This window comes from Vicia villosa, linkage group LG6 (assembly GCF_029867415.1).
Source record: "Vicia villosa cultivar HV-30 ecotype Madison, WI linkage group LG6, Vvil1.0, whole genome shotgun sequence".
Lineage (NCBI taxonomy): Eukaryota > Viridiplantae > Streptophyta > Magnoliopsida > Fabales > Fabaceae > Vicia > Vicia villosa.
The window spans coordinates 34,836,252-34,853,635 of NC_081185.1; the positions used below are offsets into that span (position 1 = coordinate 34,836,252).

The 17,384-nt window shown below is 35.8% G+C and overlaps 1 protein-coding gene across 1 annotated transcript; it reads right to left on the bottom strand.

Moving 5' to 3' along the window:
* Positions 1-9,014: 9,014 nt before the first annotated feature.
* Positions 9,015-9,686, bottom strand: LOC131613515 (uncharacterized). The gene has a single exon (XM_058885178.1). It carries the CDS (start codon positions 9,684-9,686, stop codon positions 9,015-9,017), a length of 672 nt encoding a protein of 223 aa, XP_058741161.1.
* Between the last annotated feature and the right edge of the window lie 7,698 nt (positions 9,687-17,384).

Here is a 17,384-nt window from a genome sequence, read left to right on the forward strand (position 1 = left end):
ATCAGAACTTCATATTTATAGGCGTGGGAGAAGATGACTGTTGAATGCATTTAATGCTTTGCGTGTTCCGTACAGCATCGCATTTAATGTTATACGCTTTTGTCAACTACCTCGAGCCTTGTTCACGCTGTGTCTACTGACGTAGCCTTTAGTAGCTTTTAACGTTCTTTTGTCAGTCAGCGTAGCTTGCCACTTGTACTTTCTTCTGATCTGATGTTTGTGAATACAACGTTTGAATATCATCAGAGTCAAACAGCTTGGTGCATAGCATCTTCTGATCTTCTGACCTTGAAGTGCTTCTGAGCGTGATACCATCTTCTGAGCTTCAGTGCTTCTGATCTCATGTTCTTCTGATGCTTCCATAGACCCATGTTCTGATTCTGCTTCGACCATCTTCTGATGTCTTGCCAGACCATGTTCTGATGTTGCATGCTGAACCCTTTGAGACAAAGCTTCTGAGCGCTGAATTATGCGTACTCTTTATATATATATTTCCTGAAAGGGAAATTGCATTGGATTAGAGTACCATATTATCTTAAGCAAAATTCATATTATTGTTATCATCAAAACTAAGATAATTGATCAGAACAAATCTTGTTCTAACAATCTCCCCCTTTTTGATGATGACAAAAACATATATAAAGGATATGAATTTGCGATCAGAAAGAATAGACGGCAAAAGACAAATTACACAGCTATAGCATAAGCATATGAATATGTCTCCCCCTGAGATTAACAATCTTCCCCTGAGATAAATAATCTCCCCCTGAAATAAATACTCGAAGAACTTTAATAAAAGACTTCCCTGATTATTTCGGTAGAGACGATCATATAAGCTTCTGTCTTTAGAGAATTCATAGCTTCTGACTTCTGCTTCCATAGGACAGCTTCAGAACTAGAATTTCCTTAGATTCCTAGAACACTCATAGCTTCTGATTCCTGCTTCCATTTAGGACAGCTTCAGAACTTGAATTTCTTTGATCTTCTGAACATTCACAGCTTCTGATTTCTGCTTCCATTCAGGACAGCTTCAGAACTTGAATTTCTTTGATCTTCTGAACATTCACAGCTTCTGATTTCTGCTTCCATTCAGGACAGCTTCAGAACTTGAGTTTTCTGGATCTTTTAGAACATTCGCAGCTTCTGATTTCTGCTTCCCTCGGATAGCTTCAGAGCTTTGAATTTCTACCAACATCACTTCATGCTAGATTTGTATCAGAACATTGTTGAATGTACCAGAGCATCATCTGAGCATCTCTACATCCTGAAATGTTACAGAACAAAAACTAAACGACAAAAGTCAGCATGAACGAGTTAGAACATAAAATGTATGTTTGAACACATTATATGAATCAGAGCCATATAGGCTGAAATAATGTATCAGAGCAAATAATGTATCAGAGCCATAACATTATATGTATCAGAGCAAATAGAATTTTGTCAGAATAAATAGACAAATATAGATCAAATTCTATTATCAGTGCTTATATCAATCTTGCTTCTGATCTCTGAAGCTTGACAGCACTCAGCTTGCTTCAGTTTCCATGGTTTTGCTTCTTGTGTTTGCTTTGAAGATTCTCTTCAGTATACCTGCAAAACACTTAAACCATATAGAACTTGCAGTTCTTGTTAGTGAATGTGTGGGAGCTTTACCCAGCAACTGATAGATTAATCAAATCATTTATCATTTATCTTCTCCCCCTTTTTGTCATAACATCAAAAAGAATATTTCAAAAGAATTAGATGCATAAAACGACAAATAGAATTGCTGCAATGTAAAAGCAAAGAAGATTTTTCATTGATAATCAAAAAAGGATTACAAGAAGATGTTTAACAAGCAGATGCAACAAGGAAAATAAAACTACTAAGACCAAATCCTAGGACCCTAGCTAAGACAACGTCTGTGCCAGCATGCCATGAAGGAGTGAAGCGCCACATTGACTGCTTCTTGGGCTTCCAGGCGAGGGATCAGGAAGACTTGGTCCTGATGCAGATCTTCCACCATCTTTACCAGAGACAACATTCTCAGCGGGTGAAGATGAAGAGATTTCTTCAGACGAGATTAAGGGAGAGGAAAGGTTAGATGAAGAGGAAGCTGAGTCTTGAAGGTCGAAAGATGAGGAAGAAGATGGAGATGATGGAGGGCTTTCACCAGGGGGATGAAACACACGTCTAGAATAGTTTCCAGACAACATTGCTTCGAAAGGATTCACCTTGAGAGGATCATAGGTGATTTTGATCTTTTTGGGTTTGGAAGGTGATGTTTCAACAACTTTTCTTTTGTTGTTTTGATCATTTTCATTATTTCCTGGGCTTGATAAAGAGTTCATGATAGGTTTGCAGAAAAATGAACAGGTAGGTTTTGATATGGAAGAGAGAGAGAAAAACTTGATGAGGAATGCAAAGAGATAGAGAGAGATGAGAGGGAAAGAGAAGAGATTGAAGAGTATTTAAAAGAAATAAAATGAAACGAATGATGACTAGTATTTAATGTTACGTGACGTGAGGAGAGATAATAAGGACAAATGAGGTGACTAGCACAGTTACCTATGGTCGGCGTCCCTTCAACTGCACGCACGTTTATCCATGAATAGTAACGACAGGTTTACCATCCCGAGATAAAAACGTAACAGCTGTTTTGCTTTAAAAGAGGTTCTGAATCAACTTAGACAATGAAACGTTAGTAATAACCGAATCATAATTTCTAAAAGATTTCAATCAGAACTTCTGATATATAAAAAATAATCCATTTTCATTTCAGAAGATACTCATACATGAGAACTTCTCATCTTTTCATTCTGGACATAAATTCATACTGATGTTCTTCAGAATGAACTTAAACCTATCTTCAGCCAGGGGTTTTGTAAAGATATCAGCCCATTGATGGTCTGTATCAACAAAGTTTAAAGATATAACACCCTTCTGAACATAGTCCCTTATGAAATGATGTTTAATCTCAATATGTTTAGCTTTTGAATGAAGAATAGGATTCTTAGATAAACATATAGCAGAAGTATTATCACAGAATATAGGAATGTTACTCTCAAATATCTGATAATCTTCTAACTGACTCTTCATCCAGAGCATCTGTGTACTACAACCAGCAGCAGCGACATATTCTGCTTCTGTTGTTGATAGAGCAATAGTTGCTTGCTTCTTGCTGTACCAGGAGATCAAATGACTTCCAAGAAATTGGCAACTTCCTGAAGTACTTTTTCTTTCAATTCTGTCTCCAGCATAGTCAGCATCGCAGAATCCTACTAAGTTGTATTCTTTAGATTTTCTGTAAACTAAGCCAACATTAGTAGTACCTTTCAGATACCTTAGAATTCTCTTAACAGCAGTTAAATGAGATTCTCTAGGATCTGATTGGAATCTAGCACACAAACAAACACTGAACAGAATGTCAGGTCTAGAAGCAGTCAGATATAGAAGAGATCCAATCATACCTCTGTATAACTTCTGATCTACCTTCTTACTTACCTCATCCTTACCTAGGATGCATGTTGGATGCATAGGAGTTTTGGCTTCTTTGCAGTCTAGAAGATTAAACTTCTTCAGAAGTTCCTTCACATACTTGGTTTGGTGAACATACGTTCCTTCTGATGTTTGATTTATTTGTATTCCGAGGAAATACTTGAGTTCTCCCATCATGCTCATTTCAAACTCAGCCTGCATAGACTTAGCAAACTCCTTTCCAAGTGTAGCATTAGATGTTCCAAAAATAATATCATCTACATATATTTGACAAATTAAAATATCCCTTTTAAAGGTTTTACAAAAGAGAGTAGTGTCCACTTTTCCTCTAGTGAAACCATTATTCAGAAGGAAAGAACTTAAGCGTTCATACCAAGCTCTGGGAGCCTGTTTCAATCCATACAATGATTTCTTAAGTTTAAAAACATGATTAGGAGACATAGAGTCTTCAAAACCAGGAGGTTGATGGACATAGACTTCTTCATCTATATAACCATTTAAGAAGGCACTCTTAACATCCATCTGATAAAGAGTGATGTTATGTTGAGTGGCAAAAGAAATTAATAGACGAATAGATTCTAACCTGGCCACTGGTGCAAAGGTTTCTGTGTAGTCAATCCCTTCTTGCTGACTATAACCCTGAGCCACCAGTCTGGCTTTGTTCCTTACCACTTCACCTTTCTCACTGAGCTTGTTTCTGAAGACCCATTTTGTACCAATTATATTGAATCCATCTGGTCTAGGAACAAGATCCCAAACATCATTCCTTGTAAACTGATTCAGTTCTTCTTGCATAGCAATTATCCAGTCTGGATCTTCTAGAGCATGATCAACAGAAGTTGGCTCGATCAAAGATACAAGACCTAATTGACAATCTGCATTGTTCTTAAGGAATGCTCTTGTTCTAATTGGATCATCCTTCTTTCCAAGAATGACATCTTCTGAATGACCAGAGATGAGTCTGGATGATCTTCTGACAGATGGTTCTTCAGAAATGCTTAGATCCTCCAGAGAAGCTGATACTTGATCTTCAGATTCTTTGCTTCTGAGGAGCTCTGCTTCTGATGCGTTGCTTCTTGGCTCAACAACTTCTGATATATCAATATCACAATCTGCAAAATTATCAAACTGCTTTGGTTTTTCAGAACCAAGCTTATCATCAAACCTGATATTGATTGATTCTTCTACAATCAATGTTTCAGTATTGTATACTCTGTAGCCTTTTGAGCGTTCAGAATATCCAAGAAGGAAACATTTTTGTGCTTTGGAATCAAACTTACCAAGATGATCTTTAGTGTTCAGAATAAAGCATACACATCCAAAAGGATGGAAATATGAAATGTTGGGCTTTCTATTCTTCCACAATTCATAAGGAGTCTTATTTAGAATAGGTCTGATAGAGATTCTATTCTGAATATAGCATGCAGTGTTTATGGCTTCTGCCCAGAAATGCTTAGCCATATTGGTTTCATTGATCATGGTTCTGGCCATTTCTTGCAGAGTCCTATTCTTTCGTTCTACAACCCCATTTTGCTGTGGAGTTCTAGGACAAGAGAAATCATGGGCAATACCATTTTCTTTGAAGAACTCTTCAAAGGATCTGTTCTCAAATTCACCATCATGATCACTTCTAACCTTTATGATTTTACACTCTTTTTCAGATTGAATCTAAATGCAGAAATCAAAGAACACTGAATGAGTCTCATCCTTGTGTTTTAAGAATTTTACCCATGTCCAGCGGCTATAATCATCTACGATGACTAATCCATATTTCTTCCCTCTGACAGATGCTGTTTTGCCTGGGCCAAACAGATCAATGTGCAAGAGTTCTAATGGCCTTGAGGTAGAAACAACATTCTTGGACTTGAATGCAGGTTTGGAGAACTTGCCCTTCTGACATGCTTCACAAAGAGCATCTGATTTGAATTTCAGATTAGGGAGTCCTCTGACCAGATTCAGTTTGTTAATTTGAGAAATCTTTCTCAAACTAGCATGACCTAATCTTCTGTGCCAGACCCACTGCTCTTCAGAAACAGACATAAGACAAGTCACCTTCTGACTCATAAGATCTTGCAGATCTGTCTTATAAATGTTGTTCTTCCTCTTGCCTGTAAATAGGATTGAGCCATCCTTCTGATTTACAGCCTTGCAAGACTCTTGATTAAAGATTATATCATAACCATTGTCACTCAATTGACTGATAGATAAGAGGTTATGTGTTAATCCTTCTACAAGAAGTACATTAGAAATGGAAGGAGAGTTACCAGACTTTATAGTTCCAGAGCCAATTATCTTGCCCTTCTGATCTCCTCCAAACTTGACTTCTCCTCCAGACTTAAGCACCAGGTCTTGGAACATAGACCTTCTTCCTGTCATGTGTCGCGAGCATCCAGAGTCCAGGTACCATGACATGTTGTGCTTTGTCCTTTTTGCAGTCAAGGATATCTGCAATAGGAATAATCTTATCCTTAGGTACCCACATTTTCTTGGGTCCTTTCTTGTTAGATTTTCTCAAGTTCGGATTGAACTTGGGTTTCACATTGTAAGCAATAGGAGGAACAGCATGATAATTTTTAATGTGAGTTTCATGATATTTCCTAGGTTGTGTCACATGCCTTTTGGTGTGTGTTATGTGAAAACTTTGAGCATGTGAAGTGTGCCTAATATCATGGGAGTGGCCATACTTGAACTGATCATACAATGGCTTGTATGTGATTTTCATTTCATCAACAGGTTCAAGTTTGTATGGGGTTTCACCCTCAAAACCAATGCCTACTCTTTTGTTTCCAGACACAGCATATATCATAGAAGCTAGCTGACTTCTGCCAATACTTCTAGATAAGAACTTCCTGAAACCTAAATCATATTCTTTCAGAATATGGTTTAGACTAGGAGTGGATTTTTCTGAATCAGAAGGAGATCCAACATTATTGGATGATTTTAAAAGTTTTTCTTTTAATTCAGAATTCTCCAACTCAAGCTTCTTTGTTTCAAATTCAAATTGCTTTTTCAGCTTTTTGTATTTGAGACTAATCTGAGACTTGAGTTCCAGAAGTTCAGTTAGACCGGAAACTAACTCATCTCTAGTAAGTTCAGAAAATACCTCTTCAGAATCTGATTCTGATGTAGATTCTGATCCGTCATCTTCTGTCGCCATCAGCGCACAGTTAGCCTGCTCATCTTCAGAGTCTGACTCATCTTCTGACTCATCCCAGGTTGCCATAAGACTTTTCTTCTTATGAAACTTCTTCTTGGGATTTTCCTTCTGAAGATTTGGACATTCATTCTTGTAGTGTCCAGGCTCATTGCATTCATAGCACATGACCTTCTTCTTGTCAAATCTTCTGTCATCGGAAGATTCTCCACGTTCAAATTTCTTTGAACTTCTGAAGCCTCTGAACTTCCTTTGCTTGGTCTTCCAGAGTTGATTTAGCCTTCTGGAGATCAGGGACAGTTCATCTTCTTCTTCAGATTCTGATTCTTCAGGATCTTCTTCTCTAGCCTGAAAAGCGTTAGTGCATTTCTTGATATTGGATTTTAATGCAATAGACTTACCTTTCTTTTGAGGCTCATTTGCGTCCAGCTCTATTTCATGACTTCTCAAGGCACTGATAAGCTCTTCCAGAGAAACTTCATTCAGATTCTTTGCAATCTTGAATGCAGTTACCATAGGACCCCATCTTCTGGGTAAGCTTCTGATGATCTTCTTTACATGATCAGCCTTGGTGTATCCCTTGTCAAGAACTCTCAATCCAGCAGTAAGAGTTTGAAATCTTGAAAACATCTTTTCAATGTCTTCATCATCCTCCATCTTGAAGGCTTCATACTTCTGGATTAAGGCTAGAGCTTTAGTCTCCTTGACTTGAGCATTTCCTTCATGAGTCATTTTCAAGGACTCATATATGTCATAGGCCGTTTCCCTGTTAGATATCTTCTCATACTCAGCATGAGAGATAGCATTCAGCAAAACAGTTCTGCATTTATGATGATTCCTGAAAAGCTTCTTCTGATCATCATTCATTTCTTGCCTTGACAGCTTTACGCCACTGGCATTTACAGGATGTTTGTAACCATCCATCAGAAGATCCCATAGATCACCATCTAGACCCAGAAAGTAACTTTCCAGTTTATCTTTCCAGTATTCAAAGTTTTCACCATCAAATACCGGCGGTCTAGTATAACCATTGTTACCGTTGTATTGCTCAGCAGAGCCAGATGTAGATGCAGGTGTAGGTGTAGACTTTTCACTTTCATCAACCATCTTTTACTGAAGCGTTTTTCTCTTCCTGAATCTTTTCTAAACACGGTTAAGTGCTTGCACCTTAGAACCGGCGCTCTGATGCCAATTGAAGGATAGAAAAACACTTAGAAAGGGGGGGGGTTTGAATAAGTGTAGCTTTAAAAACTTGACAGATAAAAATAAATTGCACAGTTATTTTTATCCTGGTTCGTTGTTAACTAAACTACTCCAGTCCACCCCCGCAGAGATGATTTACCTCAACTGAGGATTTAATCCACTAATCGCACGGATTACAATGGTTTTCCACTTAGTCCGCAACTAAGTCTTCCAGAGTCTTCTGATCACACACTGATCACTCCAGGAACAACTGCTTAGATACCCTCTAAGACTTTTCTAGAGTCTACTGATCAACACGATCACTCTAGTTACAACTTGCTTAGTTCACTCCTAAGACTTCCTAGAGTATTCTGATCAACACGATCACTCTAGTTCCTTACAACTTAATGTAATCAAATCTAAGAGTTTACAAATGCTTCTTAAAAGCGATAATCACAACTGTGATATTTCTCTTAACGTTTAAGCTTAATCTCACTAAAATATTACAACAGCAATGTAGTGAGCTTTGATGAAGATGAAGATTCTGAGTTTTGATTTGAACAGCGTTTCAGCAAGTGTTTTTGAATAATCTTGTTCAGAATTGTTAACCTTGCTTCTCATCAGAACTTCATATTTATAGGCGTGGGAGAAGATGACCGTTGAATGCATTTAATGCTTTGCGTGTTCCGTACAGCATCGCATTTAATGTTATACGCTTTTGTCAACTACCTCGAGCCTTGTTCACGCTGTGTCTACTGACGTAGCCTTTAGTAGCTTTTAACGTTCTTTTGTCAGTCAGCGTAGCTTGCCACTTGTACTTTCTTCTGATCTGATGTTTGTGAATACAACGTTTGAATATCATCAGAGTCAAACAGCTTGGTGCATAGCATCTTCTGATCTTCTGACCTTGAAGTGCTTCTGAGCGTGATACCATCTTCTGAGCTTCAGTGCTTCTGATCTCATGTTCTTCTGATGCTTCCATAGACCCATGTTCTGATTCTGCTTCGACCATCTTCTGATGTCTTGCCAGACCATGTTCTGATGTTGCATGCTGAACCCTTTGAGACAAAGCTTCTGAGCGCTGAATTATGCGTACTCTTTATATATATATTTCCTGAAAGGGAAATTGCATTGGATTAGAGTACCATATTATCTTAAGCAAAATTCATATTATTGTTATCATCAAAACTAAGATAATTGATCAGAACAAATCTTGTTCTAACATAAGTTGCCCCACTACACCCCACTTGTTTACAATATTATTTGAAATCAAGAAACGGTCGATTCTACTCATAGATCTCCCATCTCCACTAAACCACGAAAATCTCTTTCCTTTACAAGGAACATCCACCAAACCACTCTCCCCGATAAATCCACCAAACAAATCGGAGCCAATGTCACCTTCATAATTCCTCCTACCCTTTCTTTCACTAGAACTTTTAGTAGCATTGAAATCCCCTCCAATTATCCATTCCCCATCACACAACCTACGTTTCAAATCTAACAAATTTCTCCACAACACTTTTTTCTTCTCCAAACAACAAGAAGAGTAAACATTAACCACATAATAAATCCCTTCCTTCCACACAACTTTATTCCCCAAAAAACCTTCGCTTCTAAAACTATGAATAACCTCCACCCTATCCGTCCTCCAAAGAGAGATAATTCCTCCCGACAAACCTTCCGAATTAGAAAAAGAAAATCCAATTTCCGTATTACTCCATAAGCTATTAACAACAAAATCCTCCGTATGAGATAACTTTGATTCTTGAATAAAAAACATATCCGCATTCCCCTTTTTTATTATATCGGTAATCCTCCTCCTTTTAAGCGCATTACCACACCCTCGCACATTTAAGGAACCTAAAATCATTTGTAACCGTTTGAGAACGCCGACACCGACTCCCTTCTCTCAAGGGCCACCGGAAAATCACCAACAGCACACTTATTAGAACATAGCCCTTTGACATTAGAAACACCCAGTGCTTCGATTGCTCCCTTAAGCCTGACATCATCGCCAATATCAACATGATTCCATTGTAAAGCATTATTTCTACAAATAAAATCGTTCTCAGAAGAACCAACAACATTGGACAACTCCACTGAATTAGAGGCCCCACCATCCACTGCCCCTGGATTTGCTTTACCATCCTCTAGACATAACACACCCTTCTTCTTCGATGCCACTAACTTCCTCTTCTTACCACTCCTCTTCAAATTCCTTAACTGCATCCTACTAAGGCCACCCCCTAACTCCATTAACTTTTTAAATTCGACCTTCTTCTGAACCGCCCCCCTTACAGGAAACGAATCACCCACGGCCACTTCTATGCCCTTGCCCACCGAAGAAGAAAATTCCACAGAATCAGAACCTAAAACAGAAGCCGCCACAAAAGAATCAACCTTCGCCGCAATTACCGCCTTGTCGAAAGACCCTTCCAACCTATCTACAACAACAGTGTCTGCCCCTTCCTTATCCTTGACCAGAACACCGTCGCCGCTGATACTTCTGCTCCCTTTCACAACCGGAACACCATCTTCTAGCTCCTTCCCCACCGCACCAACTATCTCGGACACCACCACATCTCCGCACCGACCCCTAACCAAAGCCGCCTCATCACAATCTAGATCTTGCCTAGCCGAAGAATCCAGACTATTCTCCGAACCCACCGACAAATCATTAGACCACAATTCCTCTGAACCCACCGATTCAGACGAATCCGAATCCACACGCCCAGCAGAAGGGACTCCTACAAGATGCCCGTGCAACACACGGTGTTCCTGAAAGATAACCAGGCCAAACCGCTTGCCACCAATAACTGCTTCAACATTAACAGGGATAACCTGAGACAAGCAAACCTTCACCTGGATTCTCGCCATGTCCATACAACTTCCATTTGCTGTGCATACATCGACGGAAATGAATTCACCAAACAACTTAGCCAAAGCCACAAAAAATTCAGAGTTCCATGCTGTCAATGGAATTCCAAACACATTCAACCACACCACACGAAACGGATCAAGCTCCTCTTCTTTCCACTCATACACCTCTGAAAACCAATCGCTCCACCAAGCCTCTCCGTCCGCCAAAAACTCCTTCAGAATACCCTCCTCTTCTTCCTCCAATAAGCACTTGGTTGCCCCCATCGGCGTCACGCGAATGGCGAAAAACCCCGCCCTCTCAACCAACGATTGAATCTTATGAGCAAAACCAGGGCATCTGAGGACTCCTACTAAGGCTTTAGCAAACCTCAACCTCGACTCCTCCTTCGGAATGAAATTGATAGACATAACATCCTTCTGAATCACTTGCACCGGGTTATTGGCCACAACATCAGTAAAAGACCTGTATCCCCTGCTACTGTCAAAGCTCTTCCACGCACCACCTCCCCCAAACACTTGCCTACGCACCTCCTTCCCCCCGATTACCTCCGCCTTCCCCACACCTTGCTTCCCCAAAACATTCGGTTTCCTCTCATACCTCGGCACATTGGCATGAATTTTCCTTCCTTCTATAATCACATTATCGAGCTTCACTGCTAGCAGGCGAGCATCCTGAACCTCCATGAACCTTGCAAAGCCAAACCTCTTCCCTACCCTGTTCCTTCTTGGAGAAACAACGACCTCCACAACCTCGCCTATACACCCAAATAAGCCACACAGATCCCGCGCTTTGTACTCATCTGGAAACTCCGAAATAAAGATCGAACACAACTTTTCACCCTCCTGGATCTTCCGCGCCCTAAAAATGTCCCATTGAGGAACCCATTTCCTGAACGCCCGTTTATGAACAAGTTGCCACTCCCCACTGTTTGAAAATCGACCACCACTCATGGTGGCTGCTACCGAAAACCCCCTCACCCAAGAACCCTTTTTTCTCTCCCCCCTTTCTCTCTCTACTTTCTCTCCAAAATAAAAGTTAAAGTCGTATCCATAACGAGTGAGTTATTTTAACAGAGCGACTTGTATGTTATTGAAAAATAAAATTGGGTGGTGTTATACCTTAAATTTGTCTTAGCCTTTTCATTTCACCGATTTATGAAATTAATTCAAATTCATTTCTTTATGTCCAAAATAGTAGTAATACCTTTTTGTCATATCGTCTTTTCATCCATTTGCACTAGACATTTCTAAAATCATAAACATTCTCATTCTTTGTCAACATTCACTATAACATTTTCTTCATACAATAACAAACGAAAAGCGTTGCAAAATCTAAAAAAAACGGTTTCCTTAGTCTATAAGAATGGCTTGCATATCGTGCTAAATCGAGGTGTTGCCTTAATCTTTCACAGCGGTTTTTGTACCATAGGCAACACCTTTGAAATAACCGTTGTTTTAGGGTGTCTTCAGAGAACGGCTCTTAGAACGACTTTTCTATGTTCTTTGTGTAAAACTCTGGTATACTTTCATGAACAGTTTGCTAGCGACTATCACAACGATTTCTAGCTGTTGTTAATTTTAAATCCATTTCAATAGTTCCATATTTATATGACTTCTTTAGTGGCTCCAACAACGATTCACAATTAAAGCAACATTTTCTCACCATTGCAAAAAAAAAATGGAATTTTTTCACAATAAATAAATATTAATAAAGTATAAAATCAAGTTATTTTATAAACCTTATTAATGATAGTTATTAATTTTTAATATGATTTAAATTTAAAAAAAAATACATAAAAAATAACACCAAATATATATATATATATATATATATATATATATATATATATATATATATATATATATATATATATATATATATATATATATATATATATATATATATATATATAATATGATCTTAAATTTAAAAATTTACATAAAAAGTAACACCTAATATATTTTAATATGATCTTAAAATATATTTTAATTGTATATAGACACACATGTCAATCGTCATTCATAATCAAAATAAAATCTTCAAAATAACCATCAATATTTATTAATATTAATATTTATGTCCACATTAATATTTTAATAAATAATTTTTAATTAATACATTGATAGATATTTGTTTCTCTCATCTCTCATTTTAAAAATGCTCCTACTTGATACATCCCCCTCTCTCTCTCTCTCTCTCTCTATATATATATATATATATATATATATATATATATATATATATATATATATATATATATATATATATATATATATATATATATATATATAGTAGCGGAGTCAGAAATTTTTGGCAGCCTGGGCAAAATATTTAACTGCAAATTACATGTGACATAATATATAAATAGTCATAAAGTGTGCTACATAAGAGAGATGAAACCTAACATGCGAATACTGTGCTAAATAAAATTAGGAGGTAAATGCCCTCTCTGAGACCTCTTTGCGGTGAATGTTCGAATAATATCACATCTTTAATTGACTTGAATATCTCCCGTTCGGTATAACATCTTGCGTGTGAACCTGAACTCTCAGAAGATTCTGAGTTATTTAATTTATGAATGAATTTAATTGTCTTAAGCTTAATAATATACTTAACTAAGAAAGAATTTAAGGAGAACTTACAAACCTTATTTTAATAGACTGTTTAACTCAGGAGAAGCTTACGAACCTCATATCTTTAGTGGACTGTTCTATCAATTAATTTACTCATATCTTTAGTGGACTGTTCTATCAATTAATTTATATAGGGTATATAAAACTATTAGAAATTAAATAATTAAAAAAAAAGAAACAAACAGTAGCAAAACAAAATTAAATAAAAAATTTATTGAATAATAAAAATCTAATCAAATAAAATTACATGTTTTGTGTTTTTTGAATAAAATAAATAATCTAATAATAAGAAAAGAAAACTTTTTTTTTTGTGTTTTTTAAACTATTTTTTAACACTAGAATAAACTAAGTAAATTAGAAAAAAGACAAAATAAATTAATTCTAATTAACTAAAAGAGTCTTGTTTTTGCTTTAATTTAATTTGATTTAAGTATATGAATTAAAAATGTTTTGGGTTTTTTTATATATGTTTTAACGAAGCAATAAATTCATTTTATAGAATTATCATATATGTTCTGTCATGTAGGATGTAGTGTTTGTCATGTAAATATATTAACTTACTATTTAGCCTTATTTTTATGATAGTCATAACTAATGATAAAAAATGATACTGAAGTCTAAGAATATATGTGCTATATATTTCTTTTAGGGAAATGCTAATAAGTGCTCCAACTCCAAAGATATTCTTTAAGTAATTAAAAAGGTACTTTTTTAAAAATGTGTGTATTTAATGCATTGAAAATGTATAGGAAATTAAAATATTGACTTTTATAAAAAAAATAAATTTATTGAGTATGCTTAAAGAGTGCCCTGAGGACACTCGTTAGCAAGAACCTCTGTTGTAATCATTGTTTAGTTTTAAGGGAGTTTTTTTTTAATTTCTGTTTTGATTCATAAATAATTAATTGGGTTGGGTCTGGACCATTGGTTATTCATCTTTTTTAATTTTCACACCCTATTTTTATTAATTTTGCCACTAATTTTGTCTAAAAAAAAGATTATTAAATTGGGGAGCGTACAAAGATAATAGGAATTGAGACCGGGCGCATGCCCGGGCTGGCTGGGCCATAGAACCGCCAGTGTATATATATATATATATATATATATATATATATATATATATATATATATATATAAATATAATATTAACTTATTTGGTACCTAGATCCAAATTTGAAGATCTCATCAACCTTTTGTTTGCCTGCATGCAGTACACTTTCTAAACTGTGTTGTGTATCTTTTGCAAGTGACATAGCTTTCGAAAAAATAACATCTGAGGAGATAGAAGTACTCAATGATAAATGAGAACTTTTGTCCATGGCAATTGTTAGATCTATGGTTTTATGATTGACATAAATTTTGGTAAAACATGATTCTTTACTGATGTTGAGCAAGATGTTATGACATCTTGACCAATTATAATGACAGGTTCTGCTGTCATGTGTTTGAAACAGATGTTAAGCCAGATGTCTTTACATCTTGGCCTATTGTACAGCAGGGGCTGCTATTATATCTCTTTACAGATTTGATTTATTTTTTGAGATTATTGTTGGATATATCTCATTAATTTGCACATTTCAAGGAGATTTTATTAGGAACATCGCATATTTGATTTTGTTTCATTAAAAAGGATCTTGGAGACTTTTTAGGAAATTTTGATGATTTGTTCCTATTTTTGTGTGAAGATCTTGTACCAGATTGAAAAGTATAAGATTGTATTTGATTGAAGAGTCTATGAATAAGGACTTATTAAACCAAAATATCATTGTAGCGGTGAATTTGGTGAGACTAAATTCATGGGAAGACTTAGCTCATTTTAAACAGAGTCGCCACCGCGCTTTATTGTTTCCAAAAAGGAATGGGTGAAAGAGCGAATAAAATCCACATAAGTTTTTAAAATCAAAACTAATAAACTTATCAGAGTTCTGGCTACATAGGGTTTTTTATAGAAGGGGAAGGTTTTAAGCACCCCTCATATCCATGGTACTCCATGGGAACCTCTTTATTTTTGTGTTATTATCTTTTGTTATAAATAAACTTTTTTGTGAAAATCCAATGTGGAAAACTTGTTTGAAATAGAGCGTGGGGATGGGAAGAGAAGTTTTTGAAAGTGAGCTCGATAAGATATCGCATCTTAGGCCTACATACCCCTTAAGTGCAATAGGGAAGTCAGAGCTTCTGTAGTTCCTCTTTTTTTTTTTAAAGGGAAAAAAAGAGGGGCCAAAATGGCCAAAATCCTTTTGGGAGTGAGCTTTAAAATACTCACAAGTTTTTAAAAGAGGGATAAGCTTTAAAATACTTAACAAGTTTAAAAGAAGATTAGGCTTTAAAATACCTAATGAGTTTAAATGGTTAACCTTTAAAATACTTAACAACTTTAGAAAAGGGATTTGGCTTTAAAATACCTAATAAGTTTAAAAGGTTAAGCTTTAAAATACTTAACAATTTTAAAACAAAACAAAGAAGGACCAAGCTTTAAAATACAAGGTCAAAGGGTTAAGAGAAGTTTCACCGAGAATAATTCATCTCTTAACACCGAGGTTTAAAACAAGATCAACGGATCAAGAATAGTTTCACCGGGAATAATTCTATTCTTAATACCAAGGTTTCAAAACAAAGGGGTATGGTTAATCTTTAACAATACTAAACCATAAATAAGTGAAAAGCTTTAAAATACCTTGCACAAAAGTAAAAGATTGGAAAAGAATTTAAGTACCTCGACAATTTAGTCAATATCATTCCCATCCTTTGAATAAAACATCAAGCTTAAACAATTAACAATAAATACCTCATGTATGTACAAGAACAAACAAGTGAGTATTAACAAGTAAGAGGTGAATGTATCTAAACCTTTGGAATCAAATCATGTATGAATGATGAATGATTAATGTGATGATTAAACATTGGGTTAGATAAACAAAAATAATAAAAAGTACAAATCACATGGATATAAAATCAACAAGTATATGTACAAGACAAGGTTTAACATCTAAGTACAAAACATGGATTAGAAAAATCAACAATTATGTACAAAGATTAATAATTAAGTACAAGACATGGATTAAAATCAACAAGTGTGTACAAAGATAAACATGGATAAACAAAGATCAACATGTTGCAAATTTTTTGGCTAGGATTTTAAACCTAAGGTTTTTTGAACTAGGGGTTTTCAAATTAGGGTTTTTAAATAAACTCCTAAACCTAATTGATTTTAATTGTTAATTACCAATTTCTTTAAGAGAAATGGTCTAAGGGTACATAGATAAGTGGAAGACACTCTAACCTAACCCTAAACAAGTATTAACAAACATTCACAAAGTTCTATAAAAGAAACAATCAAAATAAAACAGTTCTAGTTGATTTTTTAAACATAAAAGAACATGTTTTTTGATTAATTTTTAAATAATGATAAATATTAATTCTACTATTTTTTATGGATTTTTGAAGTTGTGAACAAAATCAAAATAAAAAGTGATAAAATAATTGGAAATGTGGAGGCTAGGACTTGAACCCACGCACCCTTGATCACTTCACAAAACAAACCCCATCAGGCTAGCGCGTGTGTGGTGATAAGGAAATAACTTCAATTGATTTTATGTAAAAACAAGCAAGTTTGAAAACTAAAAAAAAAATAGGAAAAAGGTCTGGGGCGAGGGGGATTCGAACGCCAGACCTTGGACACGCACACAACCACACAAGCCTTGCCATTTGAACTAAACGATGTATTCGTTTATAATACACCTTGCAATAAAAATAAAGAGAAGTTATTTTTGAAACTGAATAGATGGCGCCAACACCATCATCTTCTTCCTTGATGAACTCAACAACAACATCCATGGACAAATCTCAAACTTTCTCAAATATGCATCAATTTTGACAAAATAAAACTCTAAACTGATCAGAAAAACATCATGAATTCAACCATGTTATTTTCATAAATTTATTCACACTGTAACTTGTGAATTTAACTAAAACTCGTATGAGCCCTAAAATTGAAATTTAAAATTAAACTCTTAATATGAACAATCAATGATCAAGACCTTAGGGCTATCAA